The 15,549-nt window shown below is 53.2% G+C and overlaps 1 protein-coding gene across 6 annotated transcripts in view; it reads right to left on the bottom strand.

The window, feature by feature from the left end:
- NFATC2 (nuclear factor of activated T cells 2) overlaps window positions 1–15,549 on the bottom strand; it is a 157,828-nt gene that overhangs the window by 28,935 nt on the left and 113,344 nt on the right. For all 6 annotated transcript variants that reach the window (XM_079783354.1, XM_079783353.1, XM_079783355.1 and 3 more), the window contains exons 7-9: window positions 14,975–15,030; window positions 14,454–14,580; window positions 11,575–12,264 (exon numbers count right to left, since the gene is read on the bottom strand). In XM_079783354.1, the coding sequence (XP_079639480.1) occupies window positions 11,575–12,264; window positions 14,454–14,580; window positions 14,975–15,030 (873 nt within the window). The remainder of the gene's footprint in view (window positions 1–11,574; window positions 12,265–14,453; window positions 14,581–14,974; window positions 15,031–15,549) is intronic.

The raw sequence follows: 15,549 nt of genomic DNA, 5'->3' as shown, positions 1-15,549 counted from the left end.
TCTTGGTTTTTAAACATTGGCACCTAATCCAAATACTTTTGAAAATAATGTGTGGGCCAAACTAAATATCTGCAGGCTAAACGCAGCCCCTGGAACACCCACTGGCCACCCCTGCTCCAAGCACCGACGCCGACCACAACTCAATCCATCTGTAAGAAGCGGAGAGGGTGCATTCATCAACTTGAGGTCGATTCTTTTTTAGGCATCCAATAAAGCTGAGGATTCAACAGGCACCATCCACTTCCAGAAATCTATAAGAACCGGCTGTTGAACACTTCAAACGAGTCCTCCATGTCGTCGGCTTATGCAACAGAACCTCCACTCTGTCTGAGTTTTGGAAACCAACCACCAGGGAGTGGCCTTTCAACTTTCCCGGGACGGTGGAACTAACAGGCTTCAGATGAAACCCGTTTGTTGGTGTGCAGAACGCCTGGGACTTAAGTCCACACCTCCTGCCACAGACAACCCCATCCTAAAGCCCACTGTAAGTGACCAGGGGCCTCCGCTTTGCTGCCTGGCCACAGATCTGATTTCACGGCAGTTTAAAGGGAGGAGGCAGAAGTCACCCTGAAACCTGAAGGACTCCTTCAAATTCAAGTCTCACTTGACCTCTGACTTCACCCAGAGAAAGACCTGACATCCCGGATGGTCCAAACAGCCTCCGCCGGCCTTCCCAGACGCAGCCTCCGCTTAGGCAGATGCCAGGTCAGTGACAAATTAAAGAGGTGTCAAGAATGCAGGGAGAAGAGCCAGAGAAATGGTTTCATCACTCCCCAAGAGCAAAGCCCCCCCCCCCCCTCTCTCTCTCTCTTTTTTTTTTCTGAAAAGGTAGAAAGTAAAAGAAAATCCATAGTAAAAATCAAGTTAAATAGGTCCAGGGCAAGAAAAGTCCCAAACGCTACTCCGAAGGTGACAAAATGCATCCAATTCACAACTCTATGGAACAGCGTAAAACCAGGACTATTTCATAAAAGATGGATTTTTTTTCTGGGAAAATAAAGCTTCACTATGTATCCAAAATGGGTTTATGGATGGGGGAGAAGGTAGGGAGCATACAGAAAAGTCTGTAGTGAAGTAAGAAAGGTCTGACTCACTGTCCGCCATCTACTTCATCGCTTCGAATTGCTTTTCCCATTCTACTTTCCTAATGAGAAAAACATTACAGCTAGAGTCGATATTGGGAAGTTACACATTTTTTACGTAACTCTGGGTCACTTCTGTGGTAGGAAATCTTGTGGGTCGTGGCCAGGACGAGTGAGGACCCATCACAATTACAGTCCTGCACCCACTTGTGCGTCACCCTGAACGAGCCACGTCTCCGGCTCGTCCAGGTCGCGCACTAAGGAAGTGAGTGGCAGCGTGTCTGCGCTCTGTGCTTGTAAGAATAAAAGTACCGAAGGGCCTTGAAGGGAGGTCTGGCTGCTGACCAACCCACGGGTCTTCCCCCTACTCCTTCACAAGATACCTACTGGTGACCACAAGAGAGCCACCTCATCTGGAGGGGGACACTGGATGCAGCGCACATGACTCGGAAGAGTTAAGAGCACAGGTTTTGGTGCATGACTGTGGGGCCAGTGGATGACACCATATGATGTCTTCCTGGATCCTCTTTATGGGCCCTGCCTGCTCTTTGTGGCTCAGATGCTGCTCTGGAATGAGGGCTGAGTGGACAGCAAGTCTGAGAATGGACTTTCTTGTGGTTTGGTAGCTTCTGACCTCAAAATGCAAGAGCACATTCCTTTGGAAACATCTGCTTTGCAGAATTTTAAAAGATGGCTGAGCATTTATGGGTCTGGAGTCAGCTGGAAGGGGCGCCTTTCAGTTACATAAGCCAGCAGCGCAGAGCACACGTGCTCGGGAGGGAAGGACAGCTGCGCGGCACAGCGAGAAAGCGAGGCTCTTCCACGGCAGGGCAACATGAAGTGTTTGGGAAAAGAAAGACGCCCCAGGAGAAGGATCGGTACCCTGATGTTCACGCCTGGGAGAGGGACAAGAACTGGCTATGAGGTCAGGTAAGTAATCTTCAAGCAGTAGCTCTTGCAAATTCCAGGGGCTCCTCTCTAGGCAAGCAGTTTTCTGGACTCTGCATTTTTCTAGTGAGACTCTAAATACCCTTTGCTGAATTAACAGGACACAGCCCGGCAGGGGAATAAGGACAGAAGCTGAGAGCCAGCCTCGGGGCTCTTCAAAGCCCAGCTCTGCCCCAACTCCCTGCTGAGGCAGTAGCTGTCTTAGTCTGTTCAAGCTGCTGCAACAAAAAAGCCACCGGGTGGCTTATAAACAACCAGCGTTTATTCCTCACAGTTCTGGAGGCTGGGAAGTCCAAGGTCAAGGCGCCAGCAGGCAGATTCTGCCCATTTCCTCAAAACCTTTTCCCTATAACCTCACATGGCGGAAGGGGACTGGGGAACTCTGCAGGGTCTCTGTTACAAAGTCACTAATCCCAGTCACGAGGGCTCCATCCTCAGGATCTAATTACCTCCCAAGGCTCCACCTCCACATACCATCCCTCTGGGGTTAGGTTTCAATGTATGAAATTGGGGGGAGGGGACACACATTCAGGCCATAGCAATGACACAATTGATAACGATGATGATGATGAATGATGCTGGCAGTGACGAAGGGGGAAAGTACATTAACAACTATTGAGCGCTTACCATGCACGCCAGGTACTAGTCAAGTGCTTTCCTCACAAAGATGCTCCCATTTCCGTTCTCACAATAACCCTGACTTGTCCAAGGTCACAAAAGAGTGAAGTAATGAGGCCAGACTGAAGCCAGACACAATAACCCCAGAAACTCTACCCCCAACAGGTCCCGAATCAAGGCTAGTCCCTCAGACCAGCCACCCCGTTCCTGAGAACTGACCCCCAACATATCCAGACATTCACCAAGTGACAGATGTGTAAGTGCTGCTGTGACAGCAAGAGATACCCACATCCCACCCACGGGGACCTGTGTGCACGCCATGCTATCTTTTGCAGAACGAAGGGGGGAAATAAGAATATACATACTTACATCTGCTCACAAGTACCTACAGCAGCTCTACATCGTCCATTCACAGGAGGGGGTACCCCCCACTCAAGGGGTGAATGCTAATTCTTGGGGGTGGAAATTCTTACGTATGACAATGTTCTGTGCCCTGCAAATGTCAGTCTATGTGTCTGGCATTTCATGGGGGCAGTGATCAGGGGAAAATTATCTAAAAGACACCTGAGCCGGTGTGTGACAAAAATGGGGGGAAAAAAGGTTGAAAACTACTGCTCTGCAAGGGTAGAGCAAAATTACTCTCAGGAGCAAGGCAGATATGGAAACAAAAAGTTGCCAGATACCTTTTTCACATTTTGTGGTTTTTGACCACGTGGACATACTGCCTATAAAAATGTAAATATTTTCAAATGGACTTTTGAAACGAATGCTGACCAAAGCCCTCAGCAGGGCCTAGACTCTGCTGGTGCCCACCGAAGGCGGCCCTGTGCCTGGGACTTGGCATTGGCGGCTTCCGGGGTACCGCACATCCCCACACTACAACGCCCATACCTGGCTCTCCAGGTCCCCACGGCCTCTGGGCCGCTGAGCCAGGCAACCATTTCTCTCGGTTCTCATCACAGTAGAGAATCCCTGAGTGTCACCCTATGTAGCTAGGCACCACTGTCCCCAGTCCCCAGGGAGGCTGCCAGGAGGCTGAGCCACATAGAGCCTGTGTGGCTGCGGCCACGCGTGGCCCTCAGCAGCAGCCAGGCTGTATTGGGCCCTGCACGCCTCGCCAAACAGGAGCTGCTTTGTCACCGGCTTGCCGTGGGCACTGAGCGAAAGATTCCTGGCCCACCAAACAAAGCCTGCTGGTCACAGAATGCTCTCCCCTCCTCGGTTCCCTTCCCGCTTCCTGTGGGTCAGAGGGTGCATCCTTCTGTCCTTTCTTCCCTGACCTGCTTCTCATGCACGAGCACCTCCAGCTCTTGGGCAAAGAGCCTTTTCAAAGGACACCCCTGGTCCCTCTGCCAAGAGCACAACCAGCAACACTTGGGGCACTGGTCCATGAGGTGTCGGGAGGCACACTGGCGGCACTTCCCAGCTGTCCCTGGGCCAAGGGCATCATCTCCCTCGTGCCGGTTAACATCCCACAGGGTGGAAGGAAGCGTGGGAGGGCGGGGGGCCTGTGCTCTGGGGCGTTGCCCTATACTCGTGCCCTCGTGGGAGACACAGAGCATGAGGGGGCGTGGTCCCCACCTCCAAAGGCCAGAAGAGCCAATTTTTTTTTAAATATATTTTATTGATTTTTTACAGAGAGGAAGGGAGAGAGATAGAGAGTTAGAAACATCGATGAGAGAGAAACATCGATCAGCTGCCTCTTGCACAAACCCTACTAGGATGTGCCCGCAACGAAGGTACATACCCTTGACCGGAATCGAACCTGGGACCTTTCAGTCCGCAGGCTGACGCTCTATCCACTGAGCCAAACCGGTTTCGGCAGAAGAGCCAATTTTTAAATTCTCCCATAAAAATATATTTAAAAATTTTGAACCTTCAAGAAGTCAATGAAACTCATAAACAAATACATAGAGTAGCCAGCATGTATCAAGGATTACTTTGTGCCAAGCACTGTTCCAAGCATATGACATGCAGTCACTCATTTCACGCTCTTCGCATGAAGTAGAGGCACGGCAAGGCGAGTAACCTGCCCCATGTCACAGGTAAGGGGGGAGCTGGCATTTCATGCTAGTGTGTTATGTCTTAGGGACACGTGATGAGTCAATACTGAGAACGGAGGCAAGGGGAAGATCAAAACAAGACCAACGAGAAAAAGAGAGCTCGCATCGGGCCAGGCCACCGCACTGCACATATTTTAGGCAGAGGTCGGAACCTCTGCCCCGAGTCCCTGGCGGCCTGAGGCAGCCAGCCACCTCCATGGGAATTCCCCGTGGTGTGGTCAGCCCTCCCCACTGCGCCCAGGGCCTCTTCAGGGATGGAGAGAAGCTCTCCACGGCCACCCACCTTCCCTGGGCACGCAGTGGTGTGCACCGACCCTGCTGGCTCTTTCACTGGCGGGAAGAGCACGGCATGGCGGAAGGGAAACGGATTGTTCTGACCCCAAGGGGAACAGACACGCACCCTGCTTCTTCACTTCCTGAAAACCAGCCCCTGGGAGCCTCAGAACAGCCCTTCTCTGGGGGCTCTCTCCTACTTATTTTTCACAGAGTGTTCCAATAAGAAAGCTCGGTCTTGTCCGGCCAGAGTGGCTCCGTTGGTTGAGCGTCATCCTGTGCACCAAAGGGTTGCCAGTTCAATCCCCGGTCAGGGCACATGTGGGAGGCAGCGATGTCCTTCCCTCCCTCTTCCTCTCTCTAAGCATATCCTTGGGTGAGGATTAAAAAATAATAATTTTTAAAGCCCAAAGTCTTTAAATGGCCAGAATAAAGGTAAAGTGCAGAGAAGGTACCACGAGAAACGTGAAGGGAAGCAGGGCTCTTACGGTCATCATGGTATTAGTTGTGGAACATCTTTGAGGAGCCTTATGTCCTTGGCTGGCAACTCCAAGTTCAACCTTAATGCATCTTTGGCAGTTGGAGTATTTGAGCAGGAGGTATAGTTTTCAGAGAGGTCAGTTAGGTGGCCCACGCAAGGGTTAGAGCAACTCATACCCAAAGAGCTTGCTGCCCCCTGGGTCTGCTGCCGGGATCCCCCGTAACGAGGCACATTCCTCAGACATGAGGGCAGGTCCCAAGGTCAGAAGATATAAAATGAACCACACTTAAAACTCCGTGGCATGACTCCCATGCCCTGCCGTGGGTACACACACTGGCACAACGACGCCTGGCCTTCCGTGTGGGCACCAAAAGAAGAGTTCAAGTACTCACAGAAGTTTTATTCATAAAACTGGACACGACCCAATTGTCCATTAACAGGAACGAATGTGGAGATTGTCGGATGTTCCCTCAACGGAATAATCCACAACAATGAAATGAATGAACCTCAGTGACGCCCAACAATATCGCCAGGTCACACAGCTCGTGGTGGATGGAGGAGCCGGACACAGGAGCTGCCCGCATGACCTCTGTTTGTGCACAAAGGCCAAGCGAGCCTCGGGGGTGAGAAGGCAGGATGTGGCCTCGTCCGTGAAGGGGGCAAAGGGGATCTAGAGGGCGGGGGGCACTTCTGGGGTGCTAACAGAATTCTATGTCATCTGTGGTCCAGGGGGTAATTATGTGGTCGCCCGCCTGGTGAAATTCAGAGTATTCTATTGATTTCTGAATATGCATATATTTCAACAGAGAGAGAAATATTCACATTTGTTCAAGGTATTTCAATGACTAATTTTTAAGGAGTTCATAGGAGGAATTGAGACGTAGATTTAAAAAAAAAACATTCAAACAGGTATTTGCTCTTCCTACACGTATAAACTCTCTCTCTCTCTCTCTCTCTCTCTCTCTCTCTCTCTCTCTCTCTCTCTCCATCTGCCATCCTTACAAGACACTGGCAGAGGCTCGGGCGGTCACTGAGACCACGTCCTTCTCCCCAGGACGTTTCCAGGATGGGCCTGAGGGTGTCCTTTGAGGCCCAGGCCTCACCCCTATCCCCCTGTCTGTGCTTGTCTCCAGGCTTCTGGTGTGAGCTCGCTACTCCAGAGCCTGTGGTGAGATGGCCCGATAGCCTGAGAACCCCGCTTCTTTAGAGGGTGTGGCACCAGCAGCACCCAGCAGGAGTCCCACTGGGTCCCCGTCCCCCAGGGCCCTGCACAGCACAAACCCTCCTCCCTGCTCCATCAAGGCACCCGGGTGGTCAAAGGCACCGCGGCCCTGCGTTCCGGGCGACAGCAGTGCCAAGAACTGCCTGTGGGTGGACCCACGGTGGCATCTGAAATGGCCACGCTAGGGAAAGGGTGCCCCGCCCCTTGTTCAATGCACCGCCCTCCCGCACAGTCCTGGGCAGGACTCGAGCTGCCCACCTGGCTCAGTCCAGAATGAAATATATCCCTTCTTTCCCAATTCTTGCCTCCCTAGAGACCATTTTCCAAATGCAGCCAGAGCGATCTTTTCAAAGGGTGAATCAAATCGCACGGGGCTGCAGCCAAAAACCCGCCAACGCTAGCACACGCCTCTGACCTCCTAGCCTCCACCGCGGCTGTTCCCTCTCCCTAAAACACCCTTCCCTCGGATCTTCCCCATCTGAAATATGCTTAGTTACCACCTTATATGCTCTACCAAAAAAAGTAAATAAATAAAATACCCAATGAGAGCAAGAATCTCCCCTGACTTGTTCACCCTTGTATCCCCGAGGTCCAGAACAGTGCCGGGCACAGAGAAGGCAGCCAGTCGATACATACGTGTGGGGGAGATGCAGGGGGGTAGGAGGTGAGGCTAAGGACAGGGAGGGGATGGGGAGAGGAAGGGGCTGAGGAAAGAATCTATTCACAGAATCACGTGACTGCTAGGAGCTGTTGGTGTTTCCCAGGTACAACCAGCAGCTACGTTTAGAAGAAGGCACTCCTTCGAGAAGGGGACGAGGGAGCAGGGAAAAGAGCGAGTGTGTGCACGGGACACACATTTCAGAACCAAGAAAAAGTGCCTGATTTGGAGTGGGCCGAGGAGCCGAGGAGAGAGGGCGTGAGGGTGCGTGCTGCCCTGGAATATCGCTTATTTTACTGGTTCAAAAAGGAGGCTTTTTGAAAATGTGTCCAGCCCTTGGAGTGGAGAAAGCAGAAGTGGCATTTTGGAGTTCCAAGAAAAAACGGAGCCCAGACAGACAGCGTCTGTGCGCAGGAATGCAGTCGGGAGAGGAGAGAGAGATGAAAAGCAGACGGACACAGGGCAGCCAGGTGGACACCCAGACCAGACTCTGGGCCGTGAGCAAAGGTCCAGGAAAGAAAACCAAGCTCCGGGCTTCCCAGGGTGGCAGTCAGTGGCGTGGTCAACGTCTACGTTACCAGTTTTCATTTGGGCCCCGTCCGCTGGTGACCCCTTCCTTTACCCGCTGTGGAACCGTCCCTGGGCCCTCGAAACACGAATCCCAGCTCTCATCGAGTTTCCAAGGACAGTCTGCTCTGTCAAAACCCCAAGGCAAATAAATGGCCCCTGAGAACTGCTGACAAGCTGGAAGCGCGTGCAGCCCAGTACGTATTTTGGGGGACGATCCCTTTGGAGCAGCCAATGACAAGGACAGAAAGGGACCTGGGAAACCTCGCTGTCTCCCAGCCAGACTAGAGAAATGAGCCAGAGATTTCAGTTCACCTGTGAGCAATAAACTCAAAACAGCAAACTGAGTGAGACCCCTCCCACACAGCCAACAGTGGGATCTGAGACTGTTCCGCGGCTGCCAGGCCTGTGAGAGGGATCTGATATTCCAGCAATTAGGAGGCAAGACTGCACCTACCTCTGCCTGGTGGCTACAGGGCGGTGCGGTTAGGGCTTCCCACTGGGTACAACCAGCCACGTGGGAACCACCCCTCCCCCCCCATCGGAGGGTCCTGCGTGGACAGAGCCTTGGGGACAATGCTGGTCAAGCACTGAACGTCTAACCAGCAGCCACACTGCTGCCCTTTGGGGGCCCAAGATCTGCGAAGCCTGCACATGGCATATGGGATGGGCGATTCTGGGCGTTAAACTCTGACGTTCCTTCAGGTCCTTTCTCCCAAACGTGGGGGGAGGGGCTGTCCCAGGCCTGCGTGGGGCACAGCGCCAGGGCTCCATCCACACAGGGTCCGGCATGCTGGGAGCAGGACTCCTGGAATCCTGCACTCTCTTCTCTGTGATTGGCCATTTGGAAAGTGCCACGTCCCCTTATTTGAGAGATGTATAACGTCCACTAGTGCAGTAAAGGCTGACAAGTCCTGCCGTATATGAGTTTTTTACAAACTTGGTATAATGAGTTTTTTTCAGCTTTTAAAGTACAGCATAGGGAATACAGTCAACAATCTATAATAATAAAAGTGTAATATGCAAACCAACCGAACAGCCGAACAGCAGAACAACCATCTGGATGACCACGCTATCACAACTATGACATGCATTGGAGCCAGGCCAGCCAAGGCAGGGGCGATGTGATTGGTGAGGGGGGCCGCCATCACCCCACGATCGCCCTGCAGAGGGAGGCCTAGGCCACTGGCTGGTGGGTGGATCAATGTGGGGGGGGAGAGGGGGGCACTCCATGATTGCCCCAAAGAGGGAGGCCCAGACCACCCTCTGCAGAGCGATCGATCGGGGTGGGGGGGTGGGAGGACTCTGGGGAACCAGGGTGTATGGTGGCGGATGCGGGCAGTGCCAGGCCAAGGCGGGGGGCAGGGCCTGTGAGGCAGCCGGGGCTGCGAAGGTCTACCCTTGTGCAAATTTTCGTGCACCAGGCCTCTAGTATAGTAATAACTATGTATGGTGCCTGGTGGGTACTTGAAATATTGGGGAGATCACTTAGTAAAGTGCATGACTGTCTAACCACTATGCTGTACACCTAAACCGAACACAAAATAATATCCAATGTCAACTGTCACTAAGTTATAAAATTTAAATTAAAAATAAAAAAGCCGTGGAACCCTCGCGTCAGAGGATGCCTCCTCCAACCCCATGGAGCCGGGCTGTGCAGAACGTTCTTAGGCAAAGGCTCCGTCAGGGGAAGCGATTTCACCACACTCAGCTCTCCGAGACGTACTTGGGCCGACGCGTGCTGCTGACCTGCCGGAGCCCGCCCCCTCTCGCCATGACTTTGAACCTGCCTGTGTCCAGAAAGACACGTAGGAGGCCTGAGAAGGCATCCATTCTCAGCCACTTTCTCTATAGCATAGACTTCTGGGAAAATGGGAAGCTCTGCTGTGGTCTGAGGCTCTGACGGACGTGCAAAGGTGACTCCTGGCCACCTCAGGCCCCTTGGATATTGGTGGGTCACGGAGAGCCAGGGACAGAGGGACTTACTCCTGCTCCTGCCGGAGCCGCTCGCTATTGGTCTGTAATGTGGGGTGACAGACAGGGTGGGAGGGGCCGGCACATGTCTCGGTCCGGACACTGAGCCAACGCCAGACGCAGAGTCAGCTGGGCAAAGTTACCTCCCTGTTCAGGCACTCATTTATTTATAAAGCACCTCAGTCCTGATACACCCCCCCGCCCCCATCCCGGCCCGCACGTGGAGAGAGGTCTGGTTACAGCCGCATTTCACTTATCCGCTCGCAATGGGCATTTGTATCACTGGCACTTTCTACATGAGGAGCTCCTTGGAAATGAGATAAACCAGAAGCTTATCTTAACCATTTTGGGTGTACATTGTTCAAGAATGGATTGCACGTGGATCTGCCCTTCGAAACCGAGCCCGGTGACCCTAACTCAACCTGTGCTTGAGTACTCCGGATTAGACGGATCCTTTATTAATGCAGCAAAACCTTGAGGTTAACCGTGGAGCAGTCTGACCCCACACATTCTGAGTGGCCCTAGAGATCTTTGCTTGATGCATCTGGGGGGAGTTTTTGATGGGTAGTTTTACTAGAGAGAAGACATGGAAACCACCTGAGATAACCCACATCATCAAAACTTTGCATAAAGTCAGTCCGTCCCTAGTAAGCACCCAAAATTTCCTGCACTCACGTGTCTGACATTTTGTACCTGGTCTTTCTGAAAACTCCTGTGGCCACTTGGAAGCTCTCTGCCTCACTTCCTACTCCGAGGCTGGGTTTCTGAGAGTCCGTTTTCCTAAATAATTGAGGTCTCAGGGTATATCAGATGCTACTGTCTCTGAAGTGTGAGGCTGGAGCTGTGGATGGCAGCCAGTGATACTGGTTTTCCTTCTCCCGTTAAGAAACCCAAAGCACCCGTTTTCCTGTTTCTGGGGTCCCCAGGGGAAGGCTGCTCTGCCTGCCCCGCCCTCCCCGTCCTTCAGGGGCACCTGGCTGGTCCCAGGTGAGTGTCACAGACCATGTCACGGACACAGCCACTCCACCTCGATACTCGCCAGCTGGGCCCCCGCCAATATGCTCGGGCACCTACAGACTCAGACAAAGCCGCCTCTGCACTTGTCCCTGGCCCGGCCGCAAGGGAAGCGCACTGCTCCCCTCCCATCAATGTGCCTCTCTGTTCCACCCGCGCAGGGCAGAGATGCCCACGGCCTGCCCGCAAGCCCCCATTCATGCTCCCTCCTCACAGAGCCGCTTGTCAGTGAGCTTCCTCCTTCCCTTTCTCTACCCCCCAAATACACAAAAGCGGGATATGAAGTGGGGTTTTCCTCCGCAGGAATAAAAGGTTCGCTCCTTCCTTTCTGTTTTCCTGCCCTTGGTCTAAATTTGGCAAGTGGAAAGTGAGTGGAAGCAGTTAAACTGGCCCAGTTCATGACCCCGGGATACTCCTGCAGCAGAACATTCGCTCTTTCTCTTACGATGGTTGGAGGGGGGCATCCAAACCCCCTGCCACCCGCCCCAGAAGTCCGGCTGGGAAATGATGCATGCAGAGGCTTGGGTGAGGCATAAGGGCCATCTTCTTCAACCCCTTAAATTTCAGAAGGGACACTAGGCCCAAAGGGTAAAGGAAGATACTCGGGCCATAGGTGACCAGGGGGACGCTCGGGGCATCGTCCTCAGGGGCAATAAGGAAAACGAGCATCTTACCGTCATCCAAGTAGGTCTGATCCAAGTTCTGTTCCTGTTTAATTGTCACTCCTGCAGGTAATACTTCCTTTTGGTCACTGACCGGGGGTCCGTTTTTGGCGGCTCTTTGGCTTGTGGCATTCTGCTGCTGAATGACCGTGGGGTAGGACCCCGGGCTCAGCCTCTGACCTTGACTGACGGGGGGTGGGCCGGGCCTGGCGGTGCCGGCTGGGAAATTCTCGCAGTACATGATGTGCTGGAACTCCTGGTGGCTCCCGCAGCGCAGCTGCTGGTTGGTAGGTGAGTAGTGGATCACCGGCGAGGCCTGCTGGTTGGCGGGAGAGGAGTGCAGCAGGGCCGGGCTTTGGCCCTGGGAGCCGGCGTGCACCAGCACGGAGCGGTGGGCGTCCGCGAGGGCCAGGGGTGTGGCCATGAGGGCTGGCTGCTGGTAGCCCAGCAGGCTGGGGCTCAGGCTCTTACTCCGTTGATACAGGACAGCCGCTGGGTTCTGCTGCTGGTAGCGGGCATCAGGGGACGAGAGCCCTGAGCGGAATTGCTGGCAGGGAGCCATGGTGGCCACGAGGCATGAGGGGGACTCGGCCACCCTGGGGTGCTGTGGGTAGTACGGCTGGCTCCCCAGGCCCCCGTGGGCGGGACTGCAGATCAAGGTGGGGTCATATTCATCCGTGGGCTCTGTCTTGATGGCTGGGACTGTGAGAAAAGCACACGGGTGCACCATTCTTAGTAAGCCGCAGGTGTGCACCGAGGATCCGTGGACAGGGGTCGGGGACATGGCCTTGGGAGTCCGAAGGGGTGGGTGAAATAGTTGGGCTCTGACATTTGTTAGCATCAGGCAAGAGGCTCCCTGTGCAACGGTCTTAGGTCCGAAACCTAACCCCGAGCAACGACTTTGAACCACAGGTCTTTCCAGTGGCGGAAAGGTGGGCTGTGAATAGCAGGCGGTCTCAGCCTGGGAAGTCTGCAGCCTTTTTCCCCAGGAGGAGCGCTCAAAGAAGAACGTTTGATTAAAATAATGCCGCCCCTCCTCCCTCTGCCTACCAGTTCCCGCCCCTTCCCTTCTCGCTGTCCTTCATCATACTCATCACCACCTGATGTGTTGTGTAGATGGGCTTATTTATCTGAACTCCCCCACTGGAATGTCAGCTCCTCAAAAGGAGATTTTTGGGGGGAGCGGGGAGGGTTGTCTGTTTTGTTCAATGCTGGGTCCCTAACACCTAAAACACTACCTGGAACTTAACTGACACACAGATATTTTCTGGACAAGAAATGACCAAATGGTGACTGTCGGCCTCCTTAGTTCTACAGGGTTTGTGGGGGGATGAGACCTGCTGGCTTGGGCCTCAGTTTCCCCATCTGTTAGTTGGGTGTCACAGGCACTTACCCTGTGGGGTTATTGAGAGGATTAAATGAGCTGGGTGTGCAAGGTAGTCAGCACAGGGACTGGCATACAGTAAGTGCTCAATGCCCGTTGTTGCAATCATTATTATTATTGCTACTACTGTTAGCGGTGTTGTGGTTACTGTCCCTCTCTCCCCACCTAGAAGCACCACCAGAATGTGTCCTTCTCCGACATCCAGCCCCAGAGCTGAGGAATCAGCTTTCTTGGCACTGGAGTAAATGAACTGGTGATAGGACAGTAATCAAAGTGGGGCCCCCTCCCACAGGTTGGGGGGTGGAGGAGGCCAGGAGGTTCAGCCCTTACAGCAAACACACAGCTCTGACACCAACCACAGAAACCATTCCTCAGGATGCCATTCGAAGGCCACCATCTCAATCCCGGCCCGACGGGGGACCGAGTTCTCCCTGGGACCACGCTCAGACAGGTGCGTGCCAACCAGGCCCAGGGCGGCCTCACCTCCACACGAGAGGTGAGAACTCATAAAACGTAACTGAAGACCTCTGCGTGAGCAGGACTGTGGTGATGCCGTCTACAGCCCTCTCAGAGACAGTCTCCGCCGTGCTAAGTCCCATTAGGACATCGCCCGCCACTCACGGCATGGCACGTCAGCCCTGGGCTGGGGCCGCACCACCCCGTGGACGCACCTCGCCAAAGCCAAGGCCCCCAGGCCAGGCTCTCAGCACTGCCCCTGGGGTTCATGCTTCCAGCAGCCCAGAGACTCCCTGGGAAACTGTCACGGAAGAGAAATTACACCCCAGGTGACAGTCTAGATGACAGCTTTCCCATTCCGGGAAGGTGCCTAGCGGGCCTGTCTCAGGCCCCTCCTCATCTGACATGTCAATCATATCAATATCACTGAGATCTAAGTCCCCTCTGTTAGGGCCTCGGCTCCTGGAGGGCAGGGCTTTTTATCTGTTGTGTTCACTGCTGTGTCTCCAGCTCAGAACAGTACCTGCCCTCAGGTATTTTCTGGACAAATGAATGAATGAATGAATGAATATGGCACTTGTCACCCCTCCTAGGACTATTTTGTGAGAATGAGACCTCCTGGACTGGTTATCCACCCAGGAACTCCACCTGGCCACAGGGTTACCACCCACAGTGGGCTCAACGAGAGATTCCCTAGGCTTTGGGGCAGTCACCTCTACCCCTATCATGATCAAACCTAAAGCAGGGACAGGAGTCACCAGCTTTGCAACCTTGTGCCGAGCAAGCCCTCACATGCCTCTCCCTGCCCCGCCCTCCCAAAGGGAAATACTGACAACACAGCCGCTCATGGCGCTGCTGCCAGTTCGCTGTGCTGGGCACCTCCTATGCACCTGACTTCTGTAACCCTGTAAGGAAGGTGCCAGGTGATAGTGAGGAAACCTGGCTGGTGGCACCACCAGCCCGAGGCCGCCCAGCCAGCAGCAGACAGCAGGGTCCTCACCCACGCGCTCACACTGCCTCCCCACCACGGGGCCTTCGGGACGCTCCCTACCTGGGTGGTAGGTAAAGTGCTGAGGCTGACTTCGTTTTCTCTTCCCGTTGATGACGTAGAAGTTCACCTTCACCGACGTGCGGACGTGTTTGTTCCGGTACTCGGGGATCTCAACAAAAAGCATGTTCTGGAAGGAAGGAGTTGTCATTAACTTCACGGCGGCAACATCTAAATTCCCATCCAGGGCCCGCGCGCGTGGAGCCAGCCCATCCACCTGGAGTCATGACACGTGCCCTACGTTTACAGGTGCAAGGCTATTTCAGGGGAATTTGACTTTCCAGCCTCGGCAAAGAAAGAACTGCCACTTACTCTATCGAAGAATAGTAAGATGTCACCGTTACAAGTCGGCGGCCTGGTGCTCATGGAGCATTTAATTAAGTCGTCCATTCAATACCTACTGAGCGGCTGCTAGGTCCAAAGCCCTGGGACTTTGGTGCAGGAAAGGAAGGAGGAGGAAAGAGGACCCGAGGGAGGTGGGCAGGACACGGTCAGGGCGTTCGGTCATCTCGCCCGGTGCTTACAGGCTGGCTCTTGTCTTTATCCACGGTGGCCTCCATCTCCCAGATCTGCTGCCCATCTGGAAAAATCCAAGGATGACAGACTTTGAAGGAACTGTTAGAAACCAAAGACTTAGGACAAAAACTCACCAAAGCCTCTTTATCTTGGTTTTTGTATGATATCATTTCAGTACGGCGTATATGTGTGTTTGTGGAACAGATGTATAGATGTACACATATGTATTTTTCTTGTCATATATGTATTTTTCTTTTTGCAAAGGAAACCCATGGTGACAATAGAAAACTGGGTAACAGCCTAGCCAGTTTGGCTCAGTGGATAGAGCATCAGCCTGCAGACTGAAGGGTCCCGGGTTCTATTCCAATCAAGGGCACATGCCCCGGTTGCAGGCTTGATCCCCGGTAGGGGACATGCAGGAGGCAGCCAATCAATAATTCTATCATCACTGATGTTTCTATCTCTCTCTCTCTCTCCCTTACTCTCTCTGAAATCAATAAAAAATATATTTTAAAAAACATATTATATATATTTTAAAAATATATTACATTATATATAAAAATATATATTTAAAAAATAATAT

This window comes from Cnephaeus nilssonii, assembly GCF_951640355.1.
Source record: "Cnephaeus nilssonii genome assembly, chromosome: 11".
NCBI classification, from domain to species: Eukaryota; Metazoa; Chordata; class Mammalia; order Chiroptera; family Vespertilionidae; genus Cnephaeus; species Cnephaeus nilssonii.
This window is presented reverse-complemented; position numbering and strand designations above follow the sequence as displayed.